The following is a 23,941-nucleotide window of genomic DNA, read 5'->3' as shown; positions in this document are numbered from 1 at the left end:
TGTTTCTGCAAATAAAATCTTTTATTTGTAGTTGAATCGTAAATAAAAAATATTTTTCATGTTATTTTTTAAACATTAAGTGTTATCTCTATTACATTTTAGTTTGATTTGATTTTTTTATTAGTTCGGTGATTAAATTGATTCATTTAATAGACTGATCTGCACCAACCTCTATAATAGAGCAACCTAATAGGTACTTTCACTCAAAATTTTATATTAATTTAACTCAATAAATAATGATTTTTTTAGATGATATAATAGTAAGATTTAATTTTTTTTAAAATGAATTTTATAATAGTATTAACGAGTTCAAAGACAATTTTTTCATTTATAAAATTATAATTCAATCTAAATCAGATAATCATAATTAAGTCCAACCTATTTTAACCCAAATAAATAATTCAACTTTTGAATAAGTCTATATCAATTTATTAACTCCGATTTAGTGATGAATATTAAAATACTCACTTCAATATGAAATTATTATATATATAAATGAGTTTATATACAATTTGGTACTTAAGTTTAGTATCAATGTTTAATTTGACACTTGAGTTTAGTTTTAATGTACACTTTAGTAGCTGAGTTAAGTACTTGAGTTCGGTTTTAATATTTAATTTTGCACCTAAGATCCTTTTTTGGTTCCAATTAAATACCTATGGTTTTTTTACTAGAGCAAACGTGCCAAACATTCATTGGGCCTAATGCTTCTGTTTTGTTTGAGTATCGAATTGAACATTAAAATCAAACTTGAAACAAAAAAAAAAATTCAGATACCAAATTGAATATTGAAACCAAACTCAGATACCAAACAATATATTAACCCAATATAAAACTATAAAGAATGAATGTTATTTTTGGTGGGACCGTTAGGGTGCTGGCAGGGCCCAACCGCTTTAAATGGAAAATTTTTTAAAATTTTAAATTAATAAAGTTAAAATTATATTTTGATCCTTCTAAGATTGATAAAAATTTGATTAGATCCTTTAAAAAAAATTTCTACTTTGAGCTAAGTCATCTTCCACTCCCGCTATCCAATTCAATTGCTTAACATAAGATGAAAACTTAATTGCAGAAAACGCGTCTTCTTCACCTAAAAAAACTGCAAAATTAAAACTTCATTATCTTTATATAAAAGGTAAATTTCTATTATTAGTCCCTACATTTTGGGAGGTTATGAATTTAGTTCACGTGCTTTAATTTGATTAATTTTAGTCCTTGTGCTTTTTGAATTGGTCAATTTTAATCTTGACTCAATCAGTAGCACTTAAATCCATTTGATTAATTCAATTACTAGTTCTATACTATGCATACAATTATAGATTTAGTCCATGCTCTTCAATTCGATCATTTTAAGTTCTTATATTTTTCGAATTTTGAAATTCCAATCTTTATGTAAATGACAATTGTTAATCCATTAACTAGATTTTAAGGGGGTAATATGTGGAAATAACAAGCTAACATTACATGACACATATAATAATATGTTTGTCACCTCAGATTTTTGGTCACCGGCCGTTAAATTATTAACGGGAAGCTAGCTTAGCAACTTTTAAAACTGACATTATTGTGATTTTAACCCTCTACATTTATACATTATATCAATTTAGTCCTATTCTAAAGAAAAACAAAACTCTAAAAAAGACCAAATTACATAATGTGTAAATGTTAAAGGTTAGTTATTTTAGAACAAGACTAAATTGACACAATATATAAATATTGAGGGCTAAAATTGTTATAATGCAAATTTTAAAAGCTGCCGCGATTTAACCGCTGATGATCAAAAGGACAAAATAAAACAATTGAGTGACTATTTTGTAACATTTCATAATTATATGACCAATAAAGAAATTTACCAATAGTTCAGTGACAACTGGTGTAATTTACCCTATATTGAAAAGTATAAAAAAAAAACCGATGCCTTTCTTCGAAATTTAATTCATCAACAAAAATTTGACTTCACCCTGGTCTTCCACTTCAACTACAATGGCGGAAGCATACTTTTTTAGTGTAGAAAACGCGTCTTGTTGATCAAAACTGGAAAAAGAAATCCCACATCGAAATCTTTGTTATCTTCTGCAAATCATTCAACACAAAAAATCCCACTGCAAAACAACCAAATCAAAATTTATTCAATGAAAAAACTGATGTCAGCTCTGGTTTTTTTGTTGCTCTTTTCATTCATCAATGGAACCGAATCAAGAAAAGATCCACCACCGATTTGCTCATCATCGTGCGGTGATTCACTCGAAATCCGCTACCCCTTCCGATTACCCAACGATCCATTCACATGTGGCGATCCCGATTTCGAGCTTCGCTGCGAAAACAACAAGACGATCATGAACTTCCATGGCGGATTGTACTACGTGAAAGGAATTTCTTACGACAATCACACGATTCAACTCGTCGACGTCAACTTTTCCGACGACGGAAAGTGCAGTTTACCGAATAGATCGTTATCGACGAGCGAAATCTTAATGGACGATCGGTACCCGGGATTGGTTAATTTTACTAATTCGTACACTTTGAACTATGTTCGATGCTCAGACAGTTCGGTCGGTTCCGTTAATAACAGTATCGTTCCGTGTTTGACTCGGAATTCGTCTCATGTTTATGTTAATGTTACGAATTGGTCTAGTTTGACCTCATATGATGTTCCGAAGACATGTAAGGTTATTGCGATGGCGCCGGCGTTTTATGAAGAATCAGTACCGGTGAATCCTTCGTATGAAACGGTGCTGAAAATGCAACAATCAGGGTTTCAGATGGTATGGTCAGTCGAGTGTCGGGATTGTAGAGCCAAGGGTCGGGGATGCGTTTATAAATCCGCGGATACCTCTTTTCTCTTTGAATGTGAAAAAGAATATGGTAAGTACATTTTTTTTTAAGTTCTTCGGTTAAATGAGATATTAATTAGGATAAAAAATTTTGGGTCGATTTTGTTTGGCTCGAGTTATGTAGCTCGAGCTACAATCGAGTTGAATTTAAGTTGGTGCTTGATTTAGATAACTCGTAAACTTGATTGAAATTGGATTAATTATTATTGAGCTTGAGTTCAAGTTCGAGTGGTTTGAGATAGATTCTTAAATTTTAAAATGGTAAAAATACTAGTTTAGTCCTTCCAAAAATTATGAGTAAACTACATTAGTAGTCACTCAGTTATGGTTTCTTCTCTTGTTTGGTCACCCAACAATTAGTAATTTTTTTGGGTCATTTAATTATGAAAAGTTACAAAATGGCTACTCAACTATTCAATATTTTCAATTTGGTCATCCAATTATATTGGATTTTTTAATATTTTTATTTTTACGTTAGCCAATATTGGTGACCAAAAAGACAACTGAATAGTTGAGAGACCATTTTATAACTTTTTATAAATAGGTGACAAAAAAAAACCATTAATGGGTAACCTCTACCATAATTTACTCAAAAAAATTGAGCCAACTGTTATCTGGCTCTAATTATGTAGCTCGAGCTACAAACTAGTTGCATTTAAGTATGTGCTTAACTTGGATGACTCGTAAACCTATTTGAAAACTTGAGTTTGAGTAGTTCAAGATAAGACCAGAGCTCCTAAAATGGTAAAATACTAATTTAGTCCTTCTAAAAATTATAAATTTATGAGCTAATACAAAGATAAATTGTATTTTTGACCTCCAAAAAATTTATAATTTAATTTTATCCTTGCTAGAAATGGTGAAATGTTAATTTAGTCCCTATATAAATTATGAAGTTATAAGTTAATATAATTGTAAAATTACATTTGAACACTCTTATAAAGTTATAATTTAATTCTACTCCATCCCTATTGGGATACCTAATGAGTCAAATTCGAGTATAGGAATTAAACTCGTTTTCTTAGTAAAAACAAATGAAGCTCAAATAGTTCAACTTTTATCTCAAATTGAGCTCAAGATTTAAAAGTGGAATCTAATCGAATTCAAGTTGAACTCAAACTCTGAACTCTAGTTAAACTCGGGTTTTTCAACATTTGAATCCTTATATTAATGATATTCTTCATTTCTAATGCAGATTATAATGCCGAACTTCGATATATATACACCGTTGTTGCCGCTATGTTTCTTGCCGGTATTTTTATACGACGCTGATATGTGCCTTTTCCTTTATAAGAACACATGACAACATCCTAAACCCCTTTTTTTTTTTTTAAGCAATTATTGGGTTCATCAGATTCATCCTTCTTCCACTGGGGGTATTTTCTTTCATTCTCCACAAATACTTGTCTACAAAAAAAGATTACAGGTAAATTCGATAATTCGTATATTTATATCATATTTATGCATTTTTTTGTCATAATTATACTTGAAGTATTTTATTATCAATTCGTATATTCATCTTGTACTCAATATTTTTTTTAATTTCGCCATTTGTGTTTAGAAGTTACTTGAGTTCAACTCGAAAAAAATTGAATTGAATTCAATATTTTTCAAGTTGATCTTTAAGTAGAACAAGTAATGAAAAGAGTCATATTAAGTTCACCTTAGTACTCATTTTGAGCAACTCGTGAGCTTAACCGAACTTTTTTTTATTTTAACAATCAAAATTGTGTATGGAAAAGCTTAGTTCGAGCTTAAAGTATAAGAATCTGAGTAATTAATTAGGGTAAAGTACACTCAATGTCATTAAACTATTAATAAATTTACGTTTTGGTCACTTAATTTTTAAAAAGTTATAAAATGGTCATTGAACTATTTGAAAGTTTTCATTTAAATCACGAAGCTGTTAAAATTGTTGTTATATGAACTTCTCTATTCACACTGCTTGCACCAATCGAAAGTTCTTCTTCCTTTTCTCTTTTATAGTTAGGATTGTCTCTTATGAAACAACTTTGAATTTTACAAACCAAACTTCAAACAACATTCTTCCTTGATCTCCAACACTAACCATCAGATCAACTTGGATCTAAGATATGTTTTTCTATTGATCTATCGTATTAATTGTCGAGTTGTCACTTAGAGTTTGCTAACTGAACTTTAAAAATAAAAACTTAACAGCCCAGTGGCTTAAATAAAAACTTTCAAATAGTTCAATGACTTTAGAATGTTCGCAGAGTTTAATGACAATTTTTTTTATAACTTTAGGTGTATTTTACCCAATTAATTAAGCAAAGCTCGCAGAGTTTGACCTGTGTTTAAAATGTTCTATATTTATATAATTTTTGACCAGTAAACAATTTGCATTACATAGTGCTTGTGAATCCAGGGACGAAGGCAAAGGGATTGGCAATGGCCTTGCCCCCTTCTTAAAATAATAGATTTTTCATCTAGTTCTTAAATTTTTTATAAATTTTTATATTAGTATAATAATAGATTTGTACTTTTAACCTCCCAAATAATTTATGATTAATCTCTAACTCCTGAAAACAACTTTCTAGCTTCATTCCTGCATAAGTCATATTATGTTATATTTTCCAAACAATATAATGGTATCGTGTTTCCTGTTTAATTACAGGGAAAAATCTTCAGAAATTCAGCAACCATTAGCACCAGAAAGATACAATTACACAGATATACTTTCAATGTCAAACAATTTCAAAGACAAAATAGGGGAAGGCTGTTTTGGTACAGTTTACAAAGGACAACTTCATGATGATTACTCCATTGTTGTTAAAAAGCTTGAAAGCTTCAAAGTAAGTGAAGAACATTTCATTAATGGTGTTTCAAGAACCAGTGGGATTCAACATCCCAATTTGGTACCGATACTAGGGTTTTGTTCCGAGGGATCTAAACATGTTCTTGTTAACCAATACATGCCTAATGGATCTCTCGACAAGTATGTTGGAAATTCGGATTCGTTTAGTTGGGAGAAAGCCCGGGAAATTGTGCTCAAAACTGGGCAAGGGATCGAGTTTTTACATGGAGGATCTGGAGGTGGTATTATTCATTTAGATATTAAGCCTCGGAATATACTGTTAGACGAGAATTTCAGACCAAGGATTTCAGATTTCGGGATAGCAAAATTGTGCCGGAAGAAGCATGATCTCGTATCATTATATGGAAGAAGTGAAACAATGGGATATAGGGCACCTGAATTGATGGTTTCAAGGGATTTTGAGGCAGTTTCATGCAAATCCGATGTCTATAGTTTCGGAATGATAATCTTAGAAATGGCTTGTGGAAGAAGGCATGTTGATGTTGATGCAATCAATTCGAGCAAAGTGCATTTTCCTACTTGGGTCTATGAACTAAATGAGAGGGGAGATTTAGAGTTTGAGAACCTGACGAAAAGTGACACCATGATAGCCAGAAAGTTGTTCATAATCGGGTTATGGTGCACTCAAACTCGACCATTGGATCGTCCCTCCATGACCAGAGTCCTGGAAATGTTAGAAACGGACCTTGATGATCTTGAAATGCCCCCGAAGCCAGTCTTCATTTCAGCTCAATACCTGCGTGAGCCGGAATTGGATTCTCCAAAAGAGATGCTATTACCTGAGACAATGGAGAGAAGCTCATAGTAATATCAAAGCATTTTTCATCACTCTAAGCTTTCGTCTATACACTGACATATATGTTCTTCGCAACATTGGTTCTCGTATATCCTAATATAGAAAAATCCGCATTTTCTTCGATTCTAACATCCGAAAGATGTTATAGAACAACATATCAAATGATAAAGATTTGCCACATAATAATCATTCACAAGTTTATGCTAATAAAGGAAATAAATAAAATGTCATTGATGTCAGTTCAAAGATACCGAGCCAGTCTCTAACAACACTTTTCCAGGTGGATGAAAGGAGATTATCCAAACAAAATCCAACAACTAAAAACTCACCCACAATTTAAAACCTGAATAAACAGGATGTTCTTAAAGCATGAGCATAAATGAAAAACTACAAGATTCGAACAAAGATGGCCACGGGTATATATACATGTTAAGTGATGGAGTTCGACTATCATTACTACCGATTTTAAACCTACCTGATAGTAACAAACTTGTTAGTACCGTGTCTTGCCCAATGACTCCTCAAATCAATCGGACTACTGAAGTTATAATTTTCAGCTGCAAGTTTCTCGAGGACCTTCTTGAATGCCCCCTGACTCATTTTCCGGCCAGCTATCCTCGCACCACGTCTTTTGGTGCTCATTGGCAAAGGATACATGGATACGTTTGTAGTACAGCAAGCAGATTGCCAACCACCAAAGCCCCATCGATAACATTGCTGAGCAGTTCCGGTGCACGAGCAAACCGGAATCGGAATGCCTGAAATATCCATGTCATACCCATTTATTTTAAAAACGATACTCTTCTTTGCTGATTTCACGCATTGAACTGTATAATTGGCATTTTCCTTCGGCTTCTTAGGCTTTTTGGCCTCCGGCATCTTAGGGGCAGCTCCACCCTGCCTTTTCTTCGGTTCAACACCCTCCTTATTAGCTGGTGGCTCTTCAACACTACTCGCCACCCTCTCATCTCTTGTTGAAGAATCAGGTGGTGGCTGCAAAATTGGCAATGAATAAGCTGCCGGTGTTTCCAGAAGAACAGCATAATTAGGAGTGGTGGCTGGAAACATGCTGAAAATCTTTTCTCTGTCGGCAATCCAACTATCCCGAACATAATTCATGGGGATATGCACCTTGGAAACAACAGGGTCCTGCTGGTGAAAGGCGGTATTGGTAGTAACCATGAGATTGGAATCACGGCCAGGAATAAAAGACTTTGCATCCCGTTCAACCATGCTTGACATTAGCTGCAGACTGAGATGTCCTTTAAACGACGGTTCGTAGTAACCCCAATTACGCATATTCAATGCATTCTCATCCATGAAGCTACTACATATAATTAACAACACTAGAAATTATTAATCTTTTACCATGATTCAAAATTTTCCATTCAATGACATTCGAGTACTGTTTAACACTCCCGTTGAATAAGCAACAAATACCACAGGGAAACAAAATCAAAAAAATAAGGGTTAATATAACTTCTAGTCGCTGAACTTGAACATTCGGTCCACTTTGATACCTGTACTTTTTTTGTCCACTTAGGTAGCTAAACTTGGCAACTAAGTCCATTTTGGTCTCTGAACTTGGATTCCATCAAGATTTAATTATGCAGCACAATCTCAAAATACCACATTATCAAACTTTCACATTTACCAAGTTTAGGGACCAAAATGGACATAGTTGCCAAGTTTAGGTACCAAAGTAAACCTAACTATCAAGTTCAGGGACTAAAAATTAAATTAACCCTAAAATAAACATCAAAACAAAATCGGAAAATCTTCAAATAAGAAATGCACTGCAGTTACATTGAAGGGAGATCAAATACAGATCCAAGTACATACGAAGCTAAATAAAGATCAAATAGAGACAGCATTTAGAAGTCAAAGAGTGATATATAATCTGTTTGGTTCCCGAGAAAATATGTTACATTTCTAACACTAAAAATCCAATGAGCTAAATTATGGAAACCAAAGATCTCAATCCACAGTAAATGAACATATGGCATAAAATGGAAAAAAATCTAAGAGCCCAAAGCAGCAGAAACGGAAACTTTCAGATTCAAACTTAGTTCTAATTTGCCCACATTTTCCCAGTATCCAAATATTCCATGAATCAAAACCCATAATCAGATCTACTAGATAAAAAGTTGGGTCATTATTGCTGTTTTTTGAGCTTTCAAATTGGGAAGTTCATAAGAACCCTAAACCTGCTTCAAAATTCAATCTTCAACTCTCAAAACAAACAAACATACAAATATATATATATAAACAAATAAAATAAAATATATTAATAGCTTAACAATGGAGTTAGGACCCCATATATCTATTATCCAGTATTTGTTTGGGAAAGAGAAAGTGATGAGAGATAAAAGAAGGCCAAAAAAAAAAAAGGAAAGAGAGATGAAAGTGAGAGGAAAGATTAAAAACCCTTACTTTGAGGGTGTAAATAGCTCTTTAGCGTATTTGCCCTTTTCTGGAGAGAGAAACCTCATAGAAAAAAATAACAAAATAACTGAAAGAGAGAGACACTAAAGTTTAAAAGTGTAAAGAAATACACAAGGGTTTATTTACTATTTGGCCCTTAATTTATATCTATTTTTTTATTTTGATACCTAAACGCTTTATTTTCATTTTGGCACTTAACTTTGCTTTCTTATCTATTTTTTGTACCGAGAAGCTAACCGCTTTTAAAAAAAAAAATTGGCCAGTGAGAACGTATATGAAAAAATTATACAGAAAATTGTCAAAATTTGTAAATAATAATTAAGTTTTTTTCAATTTATTAGAATTTATTTAAAATTATAAAAAATTATTTAAAATATTAAAAAGTGGTAAAAATTACTGAAAATTATAAAAAGAAATACATTAAAATTTGTAAAAATATATAAAATAATTGTAATTTTTTTTAAATTATACAAATTATTAAAAATAAAAAATTTAAAAAATAATATAAATTTGTAAGTATGCTTAAAAAGTGATCTTAGCCACTTATATTATTTTGTACTACATTAATTTTAAAAATCAAATCATCATATTTCATGTTTTATTTAAGTAGACTATTCATGTCGAGTGTGAAATAAATTAAATGCATAATGACTCATCCAATCCTCCAACTTTGCAAAAAATTATTTTAGCTCTATATTTAATTTTTTTTTACCTCTTTTAGCCTTTGAACTTGCATTATTTGTCAAATCACCTCACAATGGATTAAAAAAAAGTTAATATTGGTTAATTTTGCTAATATGGCATTCATGTAGCAGTCCATATATATGTCACATTAGCAATTAATTAATTTTTTAAAAATATTTTTTTATAATTTTTATACTTTTTTAATAATTTTTATTTTTATTTTTTTAATTTTAAAAGATTAATTAATTGTTGACATGGCAAACACGTTATCATAGTTATAATTTTATATTTTTAATAAAATTAATTAATTTAATTATCTTTTAATTTTAAAATTTTAAAAGATTAATTAATTGATGCAATATTAACGAATGTTAACTTTTCATCTATTTTTAGATGATTTGACAAACAACACAAGTTTAAGAGCTAAAAGAGGCAAAAAATTAAATGGGGAGCTAAAATAACTTTTTTGTAAAGTTGAAGTGCCAAATAAATCATTATGCCAAAAAAACTTAATAGGTAGTGACCTAAAAAAAACTTTCAAATATTTCAGCGACTTAAATGAAAACTTTTGAATTGTTCGATGACTAATTTGCAACTTTTTAAAGTTGAGTGACCAATACATAAACTTACTAATAATTTAGATTAATTATATCAAAAAATTATATAAATTTAATTATAAGGTGTATAAAATATTAGTATAAAATAATTTTTAAATAGTGATACAAACTCTAAATCGATTCAAAATAAATTTAATATAAAGTTTTTAATCAAAATACACTATATTGAATTTTTTTATAGAAAAATGGATTCCATTTTGACAAAATAATAACTTAATAAATTAAGTCTTGAATTTTTTATTTAGTGTATTTTGAATATAAAAATTACACAATATAGTTAAATTTAATTTCAATTGATTTAAAGTTTGTACCGTTATTTAAAAATTATTTTACACTAATATTTCATATACTTTATATTTAAAATTAATTAATTTTTATATATAAATCATTTGAAATAATTAAAAAATTATTCAAATATGATTTAATATGGATTGAATGCTTAAACTTTGGAAATACTTTATTACCATTAGAAGTATTTATGAGTAAAGCTAGGTTGAGGCTCGATTTAAAAAAAAATACCTCGAATTCGTTTAACTCAATTTTATTGTTTAAAAATAATAGTAAATCATTTTATATTTAAATTTAATCATAAACATAATATTAATATATTTTTTAATTTTATTATTTAAACAATAAAATTGGTCAAACTAAGCCAGCCCACCCCAATATGAGTTGAGTTGATCGGGTCGGTTGGATTACATAGCCCATGAACACCTTTTATCACCATTCAATGACCATTTTAGTGACTTAAAATAAAAATTTTTGAATAGTTCTGTGATAATTTTGTAACATTTTAAAGTTGAGTGACTAAAACGTAAATTTTCTAATAGTTTAGTGACATTGGTTGAATTTACCCTAAAATTTATGACTAATTTAAAATCTTTACGATAATTCGACGACGTTTACCGGAATTAACCCAATACATAACATTTTTAAAAAATATATTTAACCTTTCTGTATTTGTTTAGAGTTTTACACTGTAGACTTCAGTCTCTATCTCTCTTTCTCTTTCTTTTTATTTAGGTTTTTTTTTCTCTGTGGTTTCTCTCTCCTCTTTCTCTCTCCAGAAAAAAGGAAAAAAAAACCCTAAAGAGCTATTTTACACCCCCAAAGTAAGTTTTTATCTTTCCTCTCACTTACATCTCTCTTTCCTTTCTATTTTTTAATTTAATTTTTCCTTTTTTTTTCTTTTTTGCTTTCATCATCTCTCATTGCTTTCTTTTCTCTAACAAATACTGGATAATAGATATATGGGTCCTAACACCTTTGTTAAGCTATTAATATATTTTATTTATATATTTATTTGTTTGTTTGTTTTGAGATTTGAAGATTGAAATTTTGAAGCAGGTTTAGGGTTCTTACGAACTTCCCAAATTGGAAGCTCAGAAACAGGATTTTGTTTTTTTTGTGGGGGGCTCTTTTTAGCTTTATTTAGTAGATCTGATTATGGGTTTTGATTCTTGGAAATTTTGGATCATGGGAAAATGTGGGCAAATTAGAACTGAGTTTGAATCTGAAAGTTTCCATTTTTTTTTCTATTGCTATCTTTAGATTTAAATTTATGCTGCTTCGGAATCTTAGAGTTCTTTCTTCTTCCATTTTTTGCTATATTTTCATTTATTTATTTACTGTGGAATGAGATCTTTGGTTTCCATAATTTAGCTCATTGGAGGTTTAGTGTTAGAAATGTGACTTATTTTCTTTCCATTTATATTCTTGGGAACCAAACGGATTTATATATCACTCTTTTGACTTTTGAAATGCTGTTTCTGTTTGATCTTTATTTAGCTTTGTATGTAATTGGATCTGTGTTTTATCTCCGTTCAATGTCATTGCAATGCATTTCTTATTTGAATCCGATGTTTATTTTGTGGGTTAATATAACTTCTAGTCCCTGAACTTGATAATTAAGTTCACTTTGGTACTTGAACTTGGTAACTAGGTCCATTTTGGTTCCTAAACTTGGCAAATGTAAAAGTTTGATGATGTGGCACTCTCAGATTGTACTACATAATCAAATCTTGTTGGAATCTAAGTTTAGAGGCCAAAATGGACTTAGCTGCCAAGTTTGGGTACCTAAATGGAGAAAAAAAAGGTAAAGGTACCAAAGTGGACCTAATTTCCAAGTTCAGGGACTAAAAGTTATATTAACCCTTATTTTCTTCCTATTTTGTTTCCCTGTGGTATTTGTTGTTTATTCAACTGGGAGTGCTAAACAGTACTTGAATGGAAAATTTTGAATCATGGTAAAAGATTAATAATTTCTGTTGTGTTGTTAACTATATGTAGTAGCTTCATGGATGACGATGCGTTGAATATGCGTAATTGGGGTTACTACGAACCGTCGTTTAAAGGACATCTCGGTCTGCAGCTAATGTCGAGCATGGTTGAACGGGATGCAAAGTCTTTTATTCCCGGCCGTGATCCCAATCTCATGATTACTACCAATACCACCTTTCACCAGCGGGACCCCATTGTTTCCGAGGCACATATCCCCATGAATTATGTTAGGGATAGTTGGATTGCTGACAGAGATAAGTTTTTCAACATGTTCCCTGCCACCACTCCTAATTACGCCGTTCTCCCGGAAACGTCGGCAGCTCATTCATTGCCAATTTTGCAGCCACCACCTGATTCTTCAACAAGAGATGAGAGGGTGGCGAGTAGTGTTGAAGAGCCACCAGCTAATAAGGAGGGTGTTGAACCGAAGAAAAGGCAGGGTGGAGCTGCCCCTAAGATGCCGAAGGCCAAAAAGCCTAAGAAGCCGAAGGAAAATGCCAATTCTGCAGTTCAACGTGTGAAGCCAGCAAAGAAGAGTATTGTTTTTAAAATAAATGGGTATGACATGGATATTTCAGGCATTCCAATTCCTGTTTGCTCATGCACTGGAACGGCTCAGCAATGTTATCGATGGGGCTTTGGTGGTTGGCAATCCGCTTGTTGTACCACAAACGTATCCATGTATCCTTTGCCAATGAGCACCAAAAGGCGTGGTGCAAGGATAGCTGGCCGGAAAATGAGTCAGGGGGCATTCAAGAAGGTCCTTGAGAAACTTGCAGTTGAAAATTACAACTTCAGTAATCCGATTGATTTGAGGAGTCATTGGGCAAGACACGGTACCAACAAGTTTGTTACTATCAGGTAGGTTTAATATTGGTGGTAATGATAGTTGAACTCCATCAATTATGGTCTGCTTCACTTGTATATATTCCCATGGCCATCTTTGTTCGAACCTTGTAGTTTTTCATTTGTGCTCATGCTTTAAGAACATCCCGTTTATTCCGGTTTAAAGTTGTGGACGAGTTTTTAGTTGTTGGATTTTGTTCGGATATTCTCCTTTCGTCCACCCGGAAAGTGTTGTTAGAGACTGGCAGTTGAATGCTGCTTTTCCTCGGTATCTTTAAACTGACATCAATGGCATTTTATTTATTCCCTTTATTAGCATAAACTTGTGAATGATGATTATGTAGCCAATCCTTATCATTTGGTATTTTGTTCTAACATCTTTTCGACGTTAGAATTGAAGAAAATGCGGATTTTTTTATGTTAGGATACTTAAAAGTTTTAATTATACGAGAACCGTGGTTGCAGAGAACATTTATGTACAGTGTATAGATGAAAGCTTAGACTGGTGAAAAATGCTTTGATATTACTATGAGCTTCTCTCCATTGTCTCAGGCAATAGCATCTCTTTTGGAGAATCTGGTTCTGGCTTTGTTTCACACAGGTATTGAACCGAAATGAGCACTGGCCTCGGAAACATTTCCGGATCATTAAGGTTCATTTCTAACATCTCCAGGACTCTGTTCATGGAGGGGCAAACCGATGGCCAAGATGGCCAAGTTTGAGTGCACCATAACCCGATTATGAACAACTTTTCTTCAGGTTCTCAAACTCCAAATCTCCCCTCATTTATTTCATAGACCCAAGTAGGAAAATGCACTTTGCTCGAATTGATTGCATCGACGTCGACATGCCTTCTTCCGCATGCCATTTCTAAGACATTATGAAACTATAGACATCGGATTTTCATGAAACAGCCTCGAAATCCCTTGAAACCATCAATTCTAGTGCCATATGTCCCATTGTTTCACTTCTTTCATATAATGAGACGAGATCATGCTTCTTCAGGCTCAATTTCACTATCCCGAAATCCGAAGTCCTGGGTCTGAAATTCTCATCCATGTAAAAAGATCCCTTGCCCGGTTTCGAGCACAATTTTCTGGATTTTCTCCCAACTGAACGAACCCGAACTTCCACCCGAGAGATCCATCAGGCATGTATTGGTGTTTCGATTCCTTGGAACAAAACCCTAGAATTACCAAATTGGGATGTTCTTCACTTACTTTGAAGCTCTCAAGCTTTTTAACAGCATTGGAGCAAACACGATATGATTACATAGTTCGGAAAAATAAGACATACGAGCAAGGAAAAATAAGACACGAGCACGAGACGGGATATACGAATATATCAAAATCTATTCAACACAAATTATTTATTTGTCTCAAACTTGATTGAATATTATTTTCTAAGTTGAAGTTCAGGTCGAGATATAGTCAAACAATGCAAGCTTGGCTTAATTAATTACTTGAATTTCAATACTCTAGCTGGAACCAGGTTTTTTTGTATAGACTCTACCTCAAAACGAGTATTTAGATGTTCTTAATACTTTAAATATTTAAATATAATTATAACACGAAGAAAATATGACACGAGCACGAGATGGATATATGAATAGTTTAAAATCTACGTAACACAAATTATTTACCGGTCAAAAGTTAATATAAACATAAAACATTGTAAACATGATTACTTTTGCTTGGATCAAACTTGACCGAATATTATTTTCTAAGTTGAAGTTCGAGTCAAGATATGGTCAAACTGCGTGTGCTTTGCTTAATTGATTATTTAATTCCAATAATTAAGTTCGAGCACGTGAGTTGTTCGAAATAATACAACTCTTATTAACACGTTCAACTCAAAATTAAACTTGATAAATTTCTTAATCAAATTCAAGTAGGTTGTAATTGTAAGTGTTTTATCAATACCTTTACGAATATGAAACAAAAAAAGAAAAAGAAAAAAAATACGAGATGAATATATAAATTGATAAATATAAAATATTTAAATATAATTATGAAAAAATATATATAAATTTGATACGAATATATGGATTTATCTAATAATAATTTCTTGTGGATGAATATTTGAGGAGAAAGAAAAAATACAACTAATGAAAGAAGGATGAATCTGATGAACCAAATAATTGCTACAAAGCATGCACATATATGTGTTTTTATTTAAAAATAATAATAATGACACTTGTTAGCATCGGCAAGGAACATTGATACAAGGATGGTGTATCTATATCCAAGTTATACATCATAATTTGCATTTGAAATGAAGAATTGACTGAATATAAGGATTCAAACTCGAACTCGATCAAATTTCACTTTTAAATCTTGAGTTCATTTTGAGATAATGGTTGAATTGGTTGAGCTTCGTTTCTTAAAAAAAAGAAATAAAAAAAATGAGTTTAATTGCTATACTCCAATCTGGCTTGTTGCGTATCTCGATAGGTGTGAGCAGAAATAAATTATAAATTTATAAGAGACTTTGGAGGTAATCTTAGAGTTATGTTAACTTACAACTTTGTAATTTATATAGGGATTAAATTAATATTTCACTATTTTTAGAAGATGGAAGATAAATTATAAATTTTTACGAGGACAAAATATAATTTATCTTTGTATTGGAAGGACTAAACTAGTATTATACCATTTTAGGAGCTAAGGATCTGTTTAACCCTTGGCAACATCACTATCTCTTGAGCTACTCAAACTCAAGCTCAATAGTGATTGATCCAATTTCAGTTAGTTTTATGAGTTATTTGAGTCAAACACATACTTAAATGTGACTAGTTTGTAGCTCGAGTCTCATAACTCGAGCTAGACAATAACTAATCCAATTTTTTTAGCTGAACTTAGATAATTTAATATCTCATTTAATCGAAAAAACAACAATCAACGTACCTTATTCCCTTTAAAATTTAAAGAGAATATCCGTATCTACGGATTAATAAAAGCATCCCCGACCCTTTGCTCTAAAATCTCAACACTCGACCGACCATATAATTCGAGACCCTAATCACTGCATTTTCAACACAATTTCATAAGAAACTATTTGATGTGATGGTTAGTGTTGGAGATGAAGAAGGAAACTATTTGGATTTTCGTTCATAGAATTATGACATTTTAAGTTATTTCAAGAAAAAAAAACTAAATTGTAGAAAATGAGTAAAATGAGAGCTTTGGATTGGTACAGGCTGTATAAATAAAGAAGGTCATAAAATAATGATTTTAACAGCCTAGTGACTTAAATGAAAACTTTCAAATAGTTCATTGACTATTTTGTAACTTTTTGAAGTTAAGTGACCGAAGTGTAAACTTACTAATAGTTTAGTGACTTTGGTAAAATTTACCCTTTTTTCAACCACGTAGCTGCGACCTTTTTGCCTTACAGCTGTGAAACGGACTTGGGTCACTCTCAATCTCATGTTTTGCTCTGCTTCTCATTACAACCGTCGGATTAATCTGATAGTTCCCCACTTTGAAAATTTAAAGACTTTCAACGGTTGAGATTTAAGGTGCATGTAAGATCAAAAACAGGGTACGAATATTTTATGTTTAATAATGGGTCCCATATTTCTCATTCTTGTCGGGGAAAGGTCAAAGTTTCAAATAGATGGGCGTTGACCAATAGAGAAAGAGGACAATTTTGATGTCATCCTCAATAGCCAAATATTTAATCAATTTGAGCTAAACCTAACTACCCAACAAGTAAAGGTATTATAGAGTATTTTATATTAAGAGTTAAATTATATTTTATTTTTTATTAAAAAATAAATAAATTAATATTTATACATTAATTTAAAGAATAAATTAATTATTTTTTTAAAAAAATTATTTATTTGTATTGTTAAAAACTTACGTAGTTGATAGAATAATCAGATAGTGATAAATGTTATGCCACATGTACGTCATGCTGATGTATATGGACCTATTTTTAATAACAAAAATAGAGAAATTTTTTAACAAAAGAACCTATTTACTTTTTGATTTAATGTATGGGGATTAATTTGCTCATTTTTTAGTAGAGAGAGCAAATGCAATCCGACTCCTAGTACGAGTACAAGGGCCTCCATAATACTTTTACTCAACCCAAAACAATTAGATTAAAATATACTATTAATCCTTATACTTTTATAAATTTTGAGATTTAGTCCTTAAAACATGAAGGACCAAATATATAGTATGTTCCATTTTAATTTCATTGCATAATTAAATGTTTCAACTACCATGAACTGTAAGCACTTTACAATGTAAAGATATATGCATGCCCTATATGATATGCCATTGTTGCAAAAAGCTTTAAAATTTTCAAAAGTTTTGACTTCATTTGAATTTTGATGACTCTTTATTGGATTTATTTGCTTTTTTTATTTTAATTTTTTTAATAATTCCATTATATATTTTGATTTATTTTTTATACAATACCTAAAATTATTTAGAATTATTTAGAGTCCCTTTCTAACTCATAAATAGGAGGATAATGCCCATACCAATTGAACCTACATCCTCCTGCATTAATAACAATGCCCATGTCGATCAAGTTAAGACTCAATCGGCTTTTGTTTGATTCAATTAATAAGGCATGTCTTTGTCGGATTTAAATATAAATAAGACAAAAAAATTAAAAACAAGATATGATTCCGACGTTAAATGGAACAATAATTTTAGTGTAGTCAAAGTTTTTTAGTTGGCATGTTTGACTCTTATTTAAACTAACAAATTAGGAGAATTTCGTATAAAATAGAGAATCTAAAATTATTCATTCGGTTGGCTTTTTTGAGAAAGGAGAAGAGTTTGAATTATTGAACTGTCAGTAAAATTATCATGGAGTTAGTTTTACTAGGAGTCAAATTGTATTTTGGTTCATTTTGTTGAAAAAAATGAGCAAATTAATCTTTATTCATTAGATTAAAGAATAAATTGGCGTGGATCACGAAATAATCAAACAATTACATGTGGCATGCTACATGTACCTTATGCTAACATACAAGAACTAGTTTTTAACAATAAAAATAGATGGAATTTTTAACAAAATGACCAATTTGCTCTTTGATTTAACATATAAGGACTAATTTGCTCATTTTTTGAGTGAGGGGATAAAATGCCATCCAACTCTTACTATAAGGGCATTCATGATACTTCCTTGAAGAGTGTTATCCTTATCCTTATCTTTTAAGTATTTTAAGCCGCTTTAAAAAAACAAATGGAATAATCTTTGAAGATACTTTAAGAGATAAAATCAGTTTTTAATTGGGAGTTTGAAGTTTATCAAAATTTTGTTAAAGGGGTTGTTTGTATCACCTTGTAAATAGGCTTGATTGACGCACATTAGTGACAAGTTTTGGAGTGTCTTACAGATTCAAGAGATTGATTTTTAACAATTTTGGTTGAATATTAGGCTACAAATATCCGTATGTGTGAAGAGTAGTTTAGGCTTTAACCAATAGTTGTACTAGGAATAAAATCTCTCTCTGAAAGAGGCTCTGTAAACGTAGGATTGTTAATCTGAACTGCGTTAATAAATATTGCATTTACATCTTGATCTACCTTATTAAAAAAATATGTTCTATCCCAATTTTTGGTCCCACGTAAGATTAACCAAAAGTGTTTTCAACAAAGGTTTTTTCATTAATGTTTACAATTTTTTTTTATCAATTTGGTTCTTAGTCTTTTTTTAGTTAAATTTGGTCATAACATTTCGAAAAGAGTCAAATTATTTTTCTAACGGAAATGTTGACTAAAATACTAATTTTTAAACAAAGATGTACATTAGTGACAAGTTTTGGAGTGTCTTAGGGATTCGGGAGATTGATTTTTAACAATTTTGGTTGAATATAATATCCTTATATATGTTTGAAGGGTAGTTTAGGCTTTAACCAATAGTTATACTAGTTGAATAAAATCTCTCTCTGAACAAAGCTCTTTAAACATAGGATTGTTAATCTAAACTGCGTTAATAAATATTGTATTTACATCTTGTTCTACCTTACTAAAAAAATATACTCTATCCCAATTTCCGGTCCAACGTAAGATTAAACAAAATTGTTTTGACCAAGGCTTTTTCATTAATGTTTACAATTTTTTTTAACAAATTGGTTCTTATTCCTTTTTAGTTAAATTTGGTCATAACATTTCAAAAAGAGTCAAATTGTTTTTCTATTGGAAATGTTGACCAAAACATTAATTTTTAAACAAGTTGTCGTGGCAACTTGCGTGGCAGTCCACGTGTATTTCATGTTGACATGTCACTATTTTCCTTATATGCCACATCACGAATAATTCAAAATTTATAAAAAAAATTCAAAAACATAGAATGAAGTACACGTAGATTGTCACGCGGGTGTCCATGTTTAAAAATTTAAAGTTTTAGCCAGTAATTCTTTCAAAAAAAAAACAATTGGACTTTTTAAAAAAGATTGATGATCAAATTTAACTCATTTTAAAAGGTTGGAGTCCAAATTTAGTTAAAAAAGGAATAACAACCAAATTGATAAAAGATGAAAACGTTAAGGGATAAATTTATTACTATGCCTATTAACAACAACAGTCAAATGTGTTTTAGTTTGGTTTTATTGGTATTGTTATTATTAACAAATAAAGTGTTTGCCAACGAAGCATTACTTTGGTTGGTATTGTTGTTGTTATAACAACTTAAAGGATATAAATTCGAATATGTTTAAGTTCGTAATATTATCTGTTTTAGAAATTAAGGATATTTTATATTTATGATTATAAATATTTTGCAATTAATATTTAGTGAAATTTACTTTAAAAAAATAATTTACTTTAAATTCTATTAATAACTATATAATATGCCAAATATGAAATATTTTTTTACATTAATTATCACACTTCTCTTTTATTTATATATATATATTTATTAATATTTGATACAATAAGGGTGAATAAAATCATTTAAATTTACTTTTGGTGTACATATGCCATCAAATATAAACCTTATAGATCAACTTCCATTACTTTGCTTAAATTTAAGATTTAGTCCCTAAAATTTAATATAGTTTAAATAATTAGTTAGTCCAAATAAGTAACTATTCCAATTAAAATACTTTTAAGAAAAAACTGTGTTGGTATTTTAATTGGAGTATTTGTTAGCTAACAGTGTTAAAATAACATTGTAAAAGTAAAGACTACATTATGCCAAATTAAATTACAAAAGTTAAACATCAAATTTAAGCATAATTGAGGGATCAATATCATAATTTAACTATTTCGATATCAATAGAAAACTCACTTAACCTTTAGTTCTAATTATGGTGATGGAGCCACTTCCAATAGAAAACTCACTTAACCTTTAGTTCTAATTATGGTGATGGAGCCACTTCCTTTAGTGTATATTTTGGTGAGTGCCGTCACGGCTTTGCCAGAAAGGCCAGTACCGTCGGCTGACATGCATGGCCGACAAGCGGAGTCCCCAACAGGGTGTCGGATCGGTCTTGTCGGCGGCATTAAAAGCCTTTGATTAATGTCATTTAATGTCATATCGCCTTCAATCCCTCCCGGTTTTACTAATGCAAATGGATAAACAACACTTTTTATCACCCTTTTGTTCTTCTTTTTATCTTCATTTCCTTATACATTAAAAGAAAATCAAGGTTAACTAAATTTGAAGACGATGTTGTTAGGAAGGTAATCATGAAAATTTGAAGACGATGTTGTTAGGAAGGTAATCATGAACCATAAAATGATTAGTCTTTTTGAACTGTAAAATAGATATAGAAATTTTTATTTTTTTGTTGAATTTTCATGTTTTAAAAATATTTGTTTTTGACATATTCCGAGATACGAATTTCCATAACAAAAAACTTTTAAATTGTTTTATTTTGATTTCGGTCTCATTACTATGCTAAAATTTAAGTTTTAATCCATCTAATATAATTTGTCATAATTGAGTCTCTCTCCTCTTATAATGTTATTAATAGGTCTAAATTGACCGTTAGTTGTTGTTGTTAAAGTGATGACGTGGTTTTTTTTTTTCTAAAACGACTTTAAGCACAAGGACAAAGCTAGAAATTTTATATTGGTGATCGAGATAAAATTAAAAATGTTGGGGCCAAAGCTAAATTTTTTTAAGTTGAAATGATCTAAATTGAATAAATAAATTTTTTGTAGGGACCAGAAATGAAAATTTTTCATTTGACCAAAGTTTAAAGGGATTAAAATTGAACTTTTAATTTTTAAAAAGGACTACAAGGAGAATTATACCATTTAACCAAGGGGCAAAGGTCTCTACCTGAGCTTCATCCTTGTTAGGGGATTTCAATGGAAATTCAAATTTATTACTGATTATCTGTACATGATTAACTAGATTTTCACGTGGTTCTGACTATGGATCACGTATCAGTAAAAAAAGTCAAATCATCGATTTAACGGTAACAATTAACAGTGTTATAAATTTGGACATACTAATAACATTATAAAAGTGACATCTAAATTATCAATTTCCTCTCATTTTACTCGATAAGTTTATCACATATAGTAATAATGTGCCACGTGTCACATTTTTATTAGTTGATATTGTGACTTGAGGTAAAATGAAAGGAAGGTGTACCAAAGAAAATGTTAAATTAAAGTTTAGACACTTATGTGGGAAAAATGTTATAATTAGAAGGCCAATTTTGCATTAAAGCCTAAAAGTAGAGGACCAAATTATGTTAAATTAAAGTAGGGGATTAAATCCCAAATTTTAACATAGTAGGGGGACTAAACCAGAATTAAACCAGAAAAAATCATTACCTGAAACTCCATTAATGGTTGTTAACTGGTTCATGCAGCTGAAATTCTCAGAATTCATATAATTCTGCATAAAAAACAAATACAGATATTTCAGTATATTCTTTTGATTGACATAAATAATTGCTTTATTATTGAGAAAAAAAGAAGAAAAAATCCAAAAAAATTTGTATATACCATTGCAAGATCATTAAAGCTATTTGTTAAATCATCATCATCATCATCACCACCATGAAACGACAACAATCGTCTCCGTTTTGACATTTCAGTGAATTCAAGTAAAGCATCTTCGAGATACCCAGAAGAGAAATCCGAATCTAGATTTTGAAACAATGGTGACCTACTTCCATCAATGGCTGCAATTCACATTTAAAAAAAAAAGGTAAATAAAAAATTAAAATTCTATGGTTTTGAAACAAAAAAAAAACAGAAGAAAAGCAGTGAAAGACAAGAGAAAAGAGACATGTTTTGTTGCAGGTAGTGTAAGCCGCCATTGATAAAAAAGATTGAAGCTTCTTTTACCAGTGGGGGTGTTTGGGGTTCATATGGGTGTCTTAAATAAAGCTTATTAGTAATGGTGTTTGAAACAAGGTGAAAAATTTAGAAATGATTGTAAGATGGAAACAGTGAGTTTTTTTTTTTGAAACTATGGAAACAGTGAGTTAGTCAAACAGTAATGGATAAAAAAATATATAGGGTAAATTATATCCAAGGTCACTAAATTATTAGTAAATTTGTCTTTTGGTCATTTAATTACAAAATGTTATGAAATGGACATTGAATTTTATTTGAAAGTTTTCATTTAAGTCATTAAATTATTCAAAAGTTTTTAGGATGTTAAGCTTTTTTATTTTAAGTCTGATTAGCAAGTTTCAAGTGACGGTTTGATGATCTGTACGTTAAATCCAAGTCGACTTAACGGTCAATGTCGGAGATTGGAGAAGAAAACTGTTTAGGTTTTGATTTGCATATCCATGAAATTCAAAATTGTTTCGTCAAAAGATTAAAGAAGAAGAGCTTTCGATTAATATAGGTGGTGCGAATGTAAAAAAATCACACAACAGTGATTTAATAGCCTAATGAGTAAATTTCAAATAGTTCAATGACTATTTGTATTTTTTTAAAGTTAAATGACCAAATTGTAAAATTACTAATAGTTTAGTGACCTTAGATGCAATTTAACCTAAAAATAAATATAATTGAAGGACATATGTCAATGTTGTTCACTAGCAATGCATAAAATAAGAAAAAATTAAATGAATAATTATTATTGTCTATTATAGTATATCAAGAAAACTCTACCAGGGCCTATTGCACTATCCTTCTATTTATGTATTAGGAAGGAGTTACGAGTCGTTCTAGGTATTGTATAAAAAAATATATTTTATTAGAATTTATAATGAAATTGTTCAAAAAAAATACGAGTGAAATTTTTAAAATATATTTTAAGATAATTTGAGAAATTATTTTTTATAACAATGATTAGGATAATAATATTGATTAAATTATAAGTTTATTATATGAATACAATCTACTTTGAGAACTAAAATTACTGTATTGAATGTGAGAGTATTCTTTTAGAAATATTAACTAATAGTATTTAATTAATGCTTGTTAGCATCAATTAAGTTGACTTTACTTGCAAAGGCAAATTAAATAGTATCTTTTTTTTAAAAATAATTGAAGATTATAAGAATGTGTGAACCAAATTATTTTGTGTTTCTATTATTTTTCTTTAGTGGGGATGGATTTGAATTTATATGGGGTTTGGTAAATAGGGACTAAAAAATTGCAAATATATATATAATATTATATGCTGTTGTTTTTCATATAAAATCAAAGGG

At 30.4% G+C, this 23,941-nt stretch overlaps 4 protein-coding genes across 8 annotated transcripts; 2 read left to right on the top strand and 2 right to left on the bottom strand.

Moving 5' to 3' along the window:
• Positions 1–1,929: 1,929 nt before the first annotated feature.
• Positions 1,930–6,592, top strand: LOC107898749 (LEAF RUST 10 DISEASE-RESISTANCE LOCUS RECEPTOR-LIKE PROTEIN KINASE-like 2.5). Its single transcript, XM_016824273.2, has 4 exons — positions 1,930–2,868; positions 4,033–4,089; positions 4,173–4,263; positions 5,473–6,592. The coding sequence occupies exons 1-4, from the start codon at positions 2,136–2,138 to the stop codon at positions 6,476–6,478; spliced, it is 1,887 nt and encodes a 628-aa protein (XP_016679762.2). The 5' UTR covers positions 1,930–2,135; the 3' UTR covers positions 6,479–6,592.
• On the bottom strand, positions 6,318–8,991 carry LOC107898750 (protein BASIC PENTACYSTEINE1). Of its 3 annotated transcripts, none has more exons than XM_041111759.1 (3): positions 8,903–8,991; positions 6,945–7,793; positions 6,318–6,452 (listed from the first exon to the last, which is right to left on the bottom strand). In XM_041111759.1, the coding sequence occupies exons 1-3, from the start codon at positions 8,959–8,961 to the stop codon at positions 6,449–6,451; spliced, it is 912 nt and encodes a 303-aa protein (XP_040967693.1). In that variant the 5' UTR covers positions 8,962–8,991; the 3' UTR covers positions 6,318–6,448. The 3 variants fall into 3 exon arrangements, with proteins under 3 accessions (XP_040967693.1, XP_040967692.1, XP_040967691.1); XM_041111758.1 differs by having other exon boundaries at positions 6,945–7,796; positions 8,903–8,975; XM_041111757.1 differs by lacking the exon at positions 6,318–6,452 and having other exon boundaries at positions 6,677–7,796; positions 8,903–8,975.
• Positions 8,992–11,176: 2,185 nt separating this feature from the next.
• On the top strand, positions 11,177–13,653 carry LOC121228305 (protein BASIC PENTACYSTEINE1). 2 transcript variants are annotated; one of them, XM_041111755.1, is made up of 2 exons: positions 11,177–11,327; positions 12,505–13,653. In XM_041111755.1, the coding sequence occupies exon 2, from the start codon at positions 12,512–12,514 to the stop codon at positions 13,358–13,360; it is 849 nt and encodes a 282-aa protein (XP_040967689.1). In that variant the 5' UTR covers positions 11,177–11,327; positions 12,505–12,511; the 3' UTR covers positions 13,361–13,653. The 2 variants fall into 2 exon arrangements, with proteins under 2 accessions (XP_040967689.1, XP_040967690.1); XM_041111756.1 differs by having other exon boundaries at positions 11,188–11,327; positions 12,508–13,653.
• A 6,821-nt stretch (positions 13,654–20,474) lies between these two features.
• On the bottom strand, positions 20,475–22,708 carry LOC107911568 (uncharacterized). 2 transcript variants are annotated; one of them, XM_041111754.1, is made up of 5 exons: positions 22,561–22,708; positions 22,275–22,453; positions 22,101–22,164; positions 20,657–20,935; positions 20,475–20,603 (listed from the first exon to the last, which is right to left on the bottom strand). In XM_041111754.1, the coding sequence occupies exons 1-5, from the start codon at positions 22,589–22,591 to the stop codon at positions 20,599–20,601; spliced, it is 558 nt and encodes a 185-aa protein (XP_040967688.1). In that variant the 5' UTR covers positions 22,592–22,708; the 3' UTR covers positions 20,475–20,598. The 2 variants fall into 2 exon arrangements, with proteins under 2 accessions (XP_040967688.1, XP_016694901.2); XM_016839412.2 differs by having other exon boundaries at positions 20,475–20,926.
• Positions 22,709–23,941: the final 1,233 nt, after the last annotated feature.

This window comes from Gossypium hirsutum, chromosome A04 (genome assembly GCF_007990345.1).
Source record: "Gossypium hirsutum isolate 1008001.06 chromosome A04, Gossypium_hirsutum_v2.1, whole genome shotgun sequence".
Lineage (NCBI taxonomy): Eukaryota > Viridiplantae > Streptophyta > Magnoliopsida > Malvales > Malvaceae > Gossypium > Gossypium hirsutum.
This window is presented reverse-complemented; position numbering and strand designations above follow the sequence as displayed.